At 43.4% G+C, this 10,602-nt stretch overlaps 1 protein-coding gene across 1 annotated transcript in view; it reads right to left on the reverse strand.

Moving 5' to 3' along the window:
* Window positions 1–2,496: 2,496 nt before the first annotated feature.
* THNSL1 (threonine synthase like 1) overlaps window positions 2,497–10,602 on the reverse strand; it is a 10,527-nt gene continuing 2,421 nt past the window's right edge. Inside the window, exon 2 of the mRNA XM_018557953.1 lies at window positions 2,497–5,176. Coding sequence (XP_018413455.1) covers window positions 2,933–5,137 — 2,205 coding nt within the window. The 5' untranslated portion in view covers window positions 5,138–5,176 and the 3' untranslated portion in view covers window positions 2,497–2,932. The remainder of the gene's footprint in view (window positions 5,177–10,602) is intronic.

Here is a 10,602-nt window from a genome sequence, read left to right on the forward strand (position 1 = left end):
ACAGCAAAATGTTCCATCTGTTCCTGTGATAACTATCTAATGTTCCTGTTGGGCAGGAGGTAGGGTTGCCACCTTTTCTTCAAGCCAAACCCGAACACTCTAGCGACGCGCATACATTTTTTGGGGAGAATAAGTCGTAGCTTATTCATATGTACATAGCGCCGCCCATTCATATGTAAATATCACAGTTGAGACTGTTTTTAGTGGGGGGCCAGTAGCCCCTATCTAAATTTTGCTTCTCCCTGTCACCTTGACACCTTGTGTCCGGGTTTCTGATGCCATGAAACCCGAACACAGCATTCAAAACCCGGACTGTCCGGGTGAATCCTGGACAGGTGGCAACCCTAGCAGGAGGTGAAGAGAAATCTCTCCAATAGGACACAGAAAAAAACTGGCAGGGGTTTTAAAGCAGAACTACTGTATGTGCTGCACCACTTAATTATAAGTGCATCCTCACTGCCAGTTTTCTCTTAGGGCAGGTGCACACTTAGGCGTCTGCAGTTTTGCATGTTTTTGCACAATTTTTGCGCGCATTTTTGCTTTTAAAAACGCGCATTTCTCCCTGCATGGAGATGTCTATGGGACCAAAACCTCGCGACATCTGCCTGAAAATACCTCCTGCATCTTTTCACGCAACAGGCTTTTTCTTACGCGAGATGCAATGCTAGGGTGTGAACAGTCGCCATTGACTTGCATGTAAATGTGTGTTTTGCACATTTCCGTGCAAATAAATCCATGCGTAAAATGCTCCGGTGTGAACTTAAGCCCCCCTGCAAAGTCCCCCAAATACCTGTTCATCCAGCCAATGAAGTCCGCCTAATACAGTTTTATGTGAAAAGGTGGCAACAATGCTGCACTGCTCCTAAATTCAATACAGTTTTTACCCTCATGTAGGTTGTAGCTACTTACACTACAGTGGGATGAGATGATGTTTCAGGGGACATGGCTATCAGCATTGTCACTGTAGATTCACAGGCATACAGCTTGTCAGTCAGCACCTGACCACACCTAGTCCTACCCACTGCTTCCTGGATTGACATCACTGCCTACGTTCCTGAAATCCTTCCACTGTGAGCTGTAGTGTCTGGGAGGGGGAGCGTGTGAGACACAAATGAAGGGGAATTTGTCTGACTCAAGAAAGGTAAAACAAGTTTTTAATAAAAAAAAATCATAAGGCTTTTTTACAACATAGTAACTAGATTTAGGACTCCATTTGCCTGCCACAAAATTGCTTTTAGATATGTTTCAAACCTTCCCTATTCTATTTAAAACAAAAAAAAAAGTTTTTGCAATACATACACTCTAAAGGAAACCTTTGCTGAGAGAAGTATGGGGGGCGTTCTATGGATACTAGCTGCCTGGCTATCCCTTTGTGTATTACTTTCTGAGTGACCAACCTGGAGCAAGTGTACAGAACAGAAGGTCAGAAATCTTCATCTGCGCTCTTGTTTCAGGTCAGTGACTTGCTGTATTAAAGCCATTGGATCAGCATTTAGAATCAGCCATTGGATCAGCAAGTTAAAGCTGAACTCTAGGAATACTTTTTCTTTGCTAAACTGCTTGGTTACATCTACTTCTTCATATCCCACACCCGGAGAACCTCTGGGGATGCAGAAACTCATTGTAGTATCCTGTGCTACATACAGTTAGCACTTGTCTCTTCCAGATACTGCTTGAGCGACCTTCCATGTGTATACTGAACACAGTAAATCCCTCACTCAGCACCTCTACCATTTAGTTGTTTTTTTTTAAATAAACAAAAGACATTCTCTGATTGGACAAGGGGAAGATTATAATGTCATCTGCCCCTTCTCTCTTCCTTTTCCAATTTGGGAACAGCTTCACTATACTTCCTGAACTTTTAATTTTGCAGTATTAAAATACACTTTGCAAACTGGAGTCTATATGCCTTTAGTAAATCAACTTCTTTCAATATTCCAGTTTTATTAATTGTTGTTTTAATGAAAAACCAAGTGACAACAGTAGCTTATCTGAAAAAAAAGAAAAGAGGGAACAGGTAGGCTGACCAGTATTTAAAATTGCCTACCAAAGTATGTATTAGCATATCAAATATCCAGGGGCAACTGAGAAGACACTGACAGGGTTATTCACAGAAGGGTGAAGAGTTTGGAGAAGGCAGGAGAAGTGAACAATCTAGGACAACATAGCTGATTTGAAGAAATTATCCCATTCAGCTCACTTTCCAGTTCAGCTTTGCTGTCCTAAATTGTTCACTTCTCCTGTCTTCTCCCAACTCTTCTCCCTTTTGTGAATAACCATGACATTTTTTCCCCCCATGGGAAGAAACAGTGACAACAGTAGATTAGCAGAACAAATGAGCTAACAGAGATGGTGGATCTTCCTGTAAGGTCAGGAACAGTAAGAGCATCAAATCTTGCCCAACTATGTCCAGAATAGTGAGATTAGATTAGGAGGGCATTGCTGTTCATCCAATTACTGCTAAAACCAGCTTTTGCCACTAGTAACCAGTCTGAAATAGGCATTTCTATAAATGACCGGTAAAAGGGTGTGGTGTCATTCATACCACTTAGGTCCGGATTACGCATTCAGAACAGTCCACGGGCTGTGATCATAGCAACATAACAGACCATAAAGGAAACACCATCAGTTTTGTCATCATCCTCTGGCAGTTAGAGACATGACTTGTTTTCCTACAACTCACAATGCCTTCTGAGCAAAAAAACATGACATTAATCATTTTCCAAACCTAATTTTAGCCCGTTTGTATGAAGGTCTTTCCTTTTTAAAATTAGCATTGAAATGGCTTTCCTGAAACATTTTGATGTTTTTCTCATTTTCCTAATCTGCTCGAGTATAACATTTTTGGCTATTGTTTTCTTATTCTATGAAATGAAATGACTGGCTTGTCAAGGAGAAATCTTTGCAGGAAAGATTATAGCTGCCATGACCGCTAGTAAACCTTCAAGAATAGTTTTTGGAGGTAATTTTCGATGTGGTCCATAATAAGGTTTGAATCAGCCTCACAAACACGGTTCTTATGAGACTCCCTGTCTTTAAGCATTGTTAAGAGTGCCTTGTGAGCGGGAGGCAAGGGACGGAAGGAATTTAACACATGAAGCTGGCTTAATGGGCTTTGCTTAATTTGTTCAATCCTCAAAGCTTGCAAAATAACAGGTGCAAACTTAGAATAATGAGCTGTACATGAGATGATAACTGGGCAAGTACGGTCTTGTACTCTGTCGGCCACAACTTTGGCAACTGCTGTGTGTGTGTCCATGATATATCCGCTCGCTGCATGCACAGAGTGGATTGCGGACAAGCAGTCTGCCTCGGAACACCAACTGCCAATAAAGTCCTTCTGGAGATGCTTGAATAAATTATCCGGCAGCTGAAAATGACCTTGACTTTCTAGATGACCATAGAGTTTCTTAATAAGTTCACCGTCCTGGTTAGAGATAAGATGTAAATACCTCTCCAAGTTTGACGACTTAAGAATATCAATTGCTGGCGAGTTGGATGGCAGTAATGTCCGACCCCTGAGATCGTACTGACCTGTTTTTATAAAATCAGTCAAAATGTGGTTTTGATTGGAGGCACAGATGAATTTTCGAATGGGTATCCCCAACTGTTTTGCATAAACGGCAGCAAGTATGTTGCCAAAGTTACCGGTGGGAATACATAGGTCAACTGGGCTCCCAAAAGTTATAACACCCTGATTAACTAGATCAAGATAGGCAGATGCGTGGTACACAACTTGAGGCAGCAACCGGGCCCAGTTGATAGAATTAGCAGTACTCAGAGTAGTTCCATACTCAGCTGTAAGAAAGCCGGTGTAATCGGGATTGGTGCATATGCCTTTTATTGCACTCTGACAGAAATCGAAATCAGATTTCACTCCCAGTGCCAACCCATTGTCTCCCTGACAAGCAAGAATTTGTGATTTTTGTACCTGGCTTATACCATTTTCAGGGAAGAGACAGAAGACTGCCAATCTTCGCCTGTCAAGGTCACTGAGGCGGCTAAACCCGTCCAGAACAGCACTACCTGTGTCTCCAGAAGTAGCCACAAGGACTAGATAGTTACATGTTTTGGGGACGCAATAGGCAAACAAGTGAGGCATAAACTGCAAGGCCAAGTCTTTGAAAGAAGCGGTAGGTCCATGAAAGAGTTCGAGGATGAACTGATTGCCAGACAAATGCCTGATGGGGGCAATTTTGCTACAAGCAAAGTTTTCACCATAGGCCTTTTCAATGATTTCTCCTAAAACAACAGCGGGGACATCAGCTGGGTGGATGCACCTTTCCAGTATTATCATTGCCCTTTCTGCATAGGTTGACTTAACCAATCTTCCCCACTCGCCAGCAGTGAGTCTTGGTAGGCCATTTTTGGGAACATAGAGTCCACCATCAGCAGCTAAACCCTCAATGACGACGTCACTGAAGAATTTTGCTTTGTCTTGGCTCACTTCAGCTTCACAACTTTCGGACCTTGTAGAAACAAAAATATCAGAGTCTACATTTTGATATTTTTTGACTGCGTCAATTACTTTTTCAGCCAAAACTTCTACAGTATCTCCTGTTTGGCAGAGTACACGCACATCATGCCACTTGTTATAAAAATGCTTCCTTTTCTGAAGTATGTCGCCAATTGTAGCTCCAGACTTTTGCCCAACAATACGATCCACTTTCATTCCTTCGAGCCTCTCAACTATATCCTGTGAATTGACATCAAGATAAACAACTAAGCCATTTTTCTTTGTGTGTTCCATGCTGCTAGTGTGAAGAGGGTTGGACCCCGTAAGGGAAATCACACTTCCAGATGCTGAAAACTTTAAAAGGGCTTTTCCTTCCTCTTCTAAAAATTGCTCATCACCAACTTCCTGCAATTTATTGGACACACTCATTCTCCAGTCTTTTTCAAGGACGTCGTCATCCACGTCTATAACGGGACAACCCAGCTTGTGGCCAAGAACTTTACCAACTGAGGTCTTCCCGGACCCTGGAGGACCCATCAAGATAAGATTCTTTTCTCCTACAAGGGAACTGAGGGTGGAAAGCCATAACCTCAGCAGTCTGGAATGTCCTGCAGGCTTTGAAAATAGTATGTGGGACATTTTATTCCTGGAATGTTGGTTAAAAAGGCGGGCACCTGCCATTAGTGTTGCAGGGTTAGATGTGTAAACTTGATGTGAGATCTGTTAACACATTTAAGAGATAATAAATTAATAAAGGCACAGGTAATGAGATAAATGTAAATGCAATACAAATAAAATATACTTGCCATTGCATTAATAATGTATACACATTTTTTAAAAATAGCGACAATGGGACTGCTTCCCATTTTTCATTTCTTACCAGGGACCCATGTGACATCCTTTTTTTGGCTATAATTCTCTTTTGGGCCACAGGAGTACATTTACTAAAGTCCTTCTGTGACCCAAAGTCAACATATAGCGGGCTACTGCCCGCTATATTCTGACAGCACAGAGCCGCTAGGAAAGATCCTGCCAATAATATCAGGATCCACCCGATGCCTCATTGACAGCATGGTCTGCATCTCTAGAGCCAGAGCTGTGCTCACCTCCTCCCCTGTATGTGCCTCCAGTCAGCTCTGGAGGAACAGAGTAAGGGTGGGGGAATCCCTGCGGGGAGAGATGACTGACAGCCAGTGCTCTCTGCAGAGAGAAGCCGTGAGCTGAGTGATCAGCTGTTTGTGATCGCTCCGTTCTCGAGCTATAAAGCTGCATAAGATGCAGCAGCACCTTCAGTGGTTGCTGTGCACAGGAGCTGGATGTGAATTAGGACATTGCCATCTGTATTAACCACTTGGTAACCAAATGGTATAAAATTAATTGCAGTACAGCGTTGCATGACTGAATAAACGTCAGTCAAAGTATCGCAGCGCTGAATACTGAAAAATGGCCTGGACAGGAAGGGGCTTTAACACCCTGGTCTTCAAGTGGTTAATCATCTGGTTGTGAGGGCCAGGATTACTTGTTTTCAAACATTTTCATCAGCTTTTAGAATTAAATACAGAAAACAAAATTAGAAGAATACAATAAATCAGACCAAATAAACAGGGGAAATCTGCAAGTAGGATCTAAAAGAAAAGTATGACATACTAAGGGTACAGCACTTGACTTCATATAATAAGAATATAAAAATCTTATATGTCAAATGTACTAAATAGTATTAAAAACAGAAATTGATAAGAAATATTAAAAAAAAGAAGCCTAAGAAAATAAATGCAGGCAACAAAATCTAAGCATATAGAAAATATACAGTATAAGCAAAAGTAAAATAAAGGAAGAATATGTTTTGAATATCAATTTTCATGTTTTCTGGCAGTGCCCAATGCCCAGAATTCATCAGGCGGAGATGGAAAGGTCAGGTGTAACTAATGATATCTGCATTATTTCCTGCCACTAATCCCACCCCTACCACGCTTGGCATTTCCCATTAGTATGTGCCCTGCTCCTGTAAAAGAATCCCAGAAAATCCCACTGGTGTCACTCATGTCATTGTAGAATCCACAAGTGCATGCCTTTTTGGAATGTCCCATGTGTCTGTAGTACTTTGTAGTACTGGCCTGTCCCATTCATAACTCTTCTGTCTCTGTAGAACTACAAATTCCAATGTGCACAATCCCCATAATGTAACACAGATTGTACTGACTGTGACATCTCATGTCACACTCCCTGATGACCTTAGTAATACACAATCACTCAATTTTTCACCCATGACTTCCTATATGTTGAATAGACGTAAACGTATTGAGAAAAAAAAATAGAACGGAGAACGTGCTGGTATACATAATAAACTTATATATAGTATATAATGTGTTTGAAAAATAACCTGTGATATATACGGTAAATGGTACAAATATATAAGATTTGTGATGTAAATGTGTTATAAATATATGCGCTATACGGTACATATAAATGGCAGGCAAGCTTTTCCCAGACTATGACAAATCTCAATGTTAAGGCCAGTCTAGTCTAGTCGAAGTTTTTTGCCATTTTAGGCTAAAGGAAGTTTCAACGTCTTTCAAAACTCCTATCTGGCTTTGTAAAGTTTCTTTCCGTCAAATGTAAAGTTTGGCAGCCACCAGCATGAGTAATTATACACCTTTCGATGAACAGTGACTGAAAGGTTGAGTGGTTTCCAGACAGTAATTAGCAATACTACAAGGTCATTGCTACTTGAGGAAATGCCAAGTGTGTCCCAAACTAACAAATGGCAAAGTCAGAAACTGTTTTCAATTGATTCTAACAGTCTCTTCCTCCCAGTGGAATAAGGTTCGGAAAATGCGGAGAATCATTATCTGCGTTACTGCAATTTTGTTCATTAATGCTACTTAAATGTATTTTGTGCTGAACCTGGACTTCCCAATCGACGTGGTAGACCTTTTTTTAAAAACATTATTATCTAGAAGGGCCCAGGTGAGGTGCTGTTGCTTCGGTTTATTTATATGTTAAGTTACATTTTAGGATAGGGTGGTTTTTAGGCCTCATCCACACGAGAAAAGGCCGGCACGTACAGCTCTGTGCTGCATGCATGGCCGAACAGGTGCTGCGTGCGATTAGAACACAGCCCCTGTCCATCTCTATGTGAGTTCCGGCTGTATGCCGCCCTACGCTCACCCCGAGTGTAGGTCCGTACGGGTGCAGGTGCCCTGGCTCGGACACAGACAGGATCCATCCTGCCAGCGTAGAGTAGGGGGGAATTTTGACTTTAATGGTGCTTTAAGGATTGGTAACCCGCAATATACTACATTTTTGCTTTTGTGTTTAGATACACTTTAAATGCCCTCTGCATCTGCCTGTATGATCCCTTATCAGACTAGAGTAAGAAAGAGGTTCATTAGCATCCAAGTTATACAATTCAAACGGTAAAATGAAAATCAGAAAGTGCGCATGAAAAGGCATGTAAAAAAAAAAAACAAACACCAAAAGCATACATTTAATTTTTTGCTTTTTCTGAGGGTGTGCGTGTATCTTCTAATGCACAGCTGTGTACATTTTACTGTTTTGTGATGTAAATAATTATCATTTACACAACCAGGGCTACCCCTACCATAACCACAACCTGAGGCCATGGGGGAGGGGGCAGTTGCTGCCAAAGGTGCTTTGTGGGGGGGGGTATGGGGGTTACGGATGCGGTGGCATTGGCGGCTGTGTTAGAGCTGTGCATGTCAGCACCTGTCCGGTCCCACCCAATTATTATTATTATACAGGATTTATATAGCGCAACAATTCACTGATGTCACTGGTTGCCAGAAGCTCAGTGTCCCGCTCAGCTCCCTGGCAACCAATGTTGTCAGTGAGCTGGGCGGGAAGCCAGACAGAGTATCTCCGGTTACTAAGAGCTCGTAGCAACCTGGGACGCTGTGGCCTTCCCTCTGCCCCCTTCCCCTCGGCTCCCCACACCTGCTGCTCTCAAAATGATATGAATCGCCTCATTATAGGGATAGCCCCGACCACAATCTATCTAACTACACTTCACAAAATATATGTAAACCCAAAAATCTGTTTTTTAATATATTTGGCATTGTGTCTCACTGTATAGTTTTCTTAAGCAAATAATTTTTGTGAATCTGTTGTAAAGTTTCTTAGCTGGAGATCCTGCCAATAACAGTGCTTCCTGCCACAGGATGACAATGTTAAGCCACTGCCTCACAATCAGCAGCAAGGTTGTCAGCCTGCCATGTGCACCTCTTCGGTTGGCTGTTGGACTGGCTAACAGAGGCACATTCGGTTCCTTAGCCAAACACTGAGTAGCTGTTTTGCAGCACTGTGCTCGACCACCAAAACATTAAAATGTAGGCTCCCACACTGAATTGTGATTTCCTTCATCGGGGTTCAGGCACCTTTCTCCAGCGCTGTCAGGTGTGCCCACAGTTAAAATGGCCGCTGGTGCTCTGTCCCCACCTTCTCCATCACACTCAGCGCTCTGCATCCACATTCACTTCCGCTGCGAGTGCTAAATTAGCAGTGCTGAGCGCTGACTTGCAGCACAGCGTTCAGCGGCGGTTTGCTAACTCAGCACTCGCAGCGGCTGAGCAACTGAACACGCCCCAAACCCACAGGCAAATTTAAAGTAAAGTGCTTCATATATTCTATAACAGGGCCCCATAGCAAAATTTTGTATGGGGCCCTGTGATTTCTAGTTATACCCCTTGCAGAGCCCACCTGAGATCCCACACAGCCCATCTAAGAGTGACCCTGCAGAGCCCATTATAGACTCTCTATGGTGGGCTCTACAGGGTCTCAGGTTGGCTGGTCACACCCCTGCACACTTCTAACCTGTCAGTCCCGATCCGCTGTCAGCCTTCTCCACCTCCTCCTTGGTCACTGGCGGCCCCCGCCTCCTCCACCGTCGCTGGGTCCCGCCTCCTCTCATGCTGCCGCCGCCAGGCACCGGCTTCCTCCCCTGCAAGCTGCTGGCTGTCACTGACTCAGCAGCAGCTGTGAGGAGGAACAGGTTGTCAGGAGGAATGAACCGCTGTCCAGATCACTAACAGCCGCCAGTTACAGCCAGCATCCTGTGATGCCATAGCGACCCACACAGCTTCAGAGGGACCACTTTGTTCCTCATCCTGGCCTGGTCCCCCAAGTGCCCTAGGCCCCATAGCGGCCGCTGAGTATACCTAAACCCTTGAACAAACATGTAATATATTGCAGCTTAGATGTGGTGGCTGCATTCATTTTTTTCAGGCTTGTTTTTCCTTTCCTTTCACCTGGTGATCCTGCCACTAATACACTTGCTCTCCCAGGGTGACAAGACTCACTCACTGTACTGTATCTATGGATAAGCAGGACTACAAAAACCTTCCCCTCTTCTTATCTCCTCAGAATAGAGGGTAAGTATTCTGTAGTCCACAGAGAATTGGAAACAATGTGCAGCACGGGAAGTTGTCAGCTTGCAGGATCTCCAGGTATATTTTAGTGTTGAATCAGTTTTTATTAGCATTTTTAACAGGATTCAAACAATCCATATCAAAACTCAATTAGTATAAAACATGACATTGGGAGACAAGAGGATGAAAGTAAAACATTGGTGGCCCGGTATTGATATCCGCAGGCCTTTATACATGTCGCCATAGGTTAAATAACATAGTATATAAAGCTAAGGAACTTACAGTGTGTGAAGGATTTATGGCATAAGGGGTTAACCTTTACTCTGACTATACAGACCTATGTAAACTTGTTAGATCAGCCCGATAAGGATTAGTCTAGCGCCACTATTGCTAGCACCGCATAATATAGTCTCCAAACGAACAGTCTGAACATCAGTTTATATCAGGAAAATGGCTATAAGGGGGGGAGACAGAAATTGGAGAACAGAGAAAGCAGAATAGCTTGGGGGGGGGAACTTGGAATTACAGGTATATTTTAGGACTTCTTCAACAGATATAAATAACAGAACACTTTCAATGGTATATGTAATAGACAGTGGCGGAACTACGGCCGGTGCAGGCAGTGCGGGCGCACCAGGGCCTCGGGCGTTGGGGGGCCCAGTACAGTCCCAGCGCCTGATCGGTACCCAGCGGGCCCCCCATCTCTGCGCCGAGAGTGTCGGATCATCCGTTCATCCGGCACTCCCGGCACAGAGATGGGGG

This window comes from Nanorana parkeri, unplaced genomic scaffold (assembly GCF_000935625.1).
Source record: "Nanorana parkeri isolate BGI_ZX_2015 unplaced genomic scaffold, ASM93562v1 scaffold313, whole genome shotgun sequence".
Taxonomy (NCBI): domain Eukaryota; kingdom Metazoa; phylum Chordata; class Amphibia; order Anura; family Dicroglossidae; genus Nanorana; species Nanorana parkeri.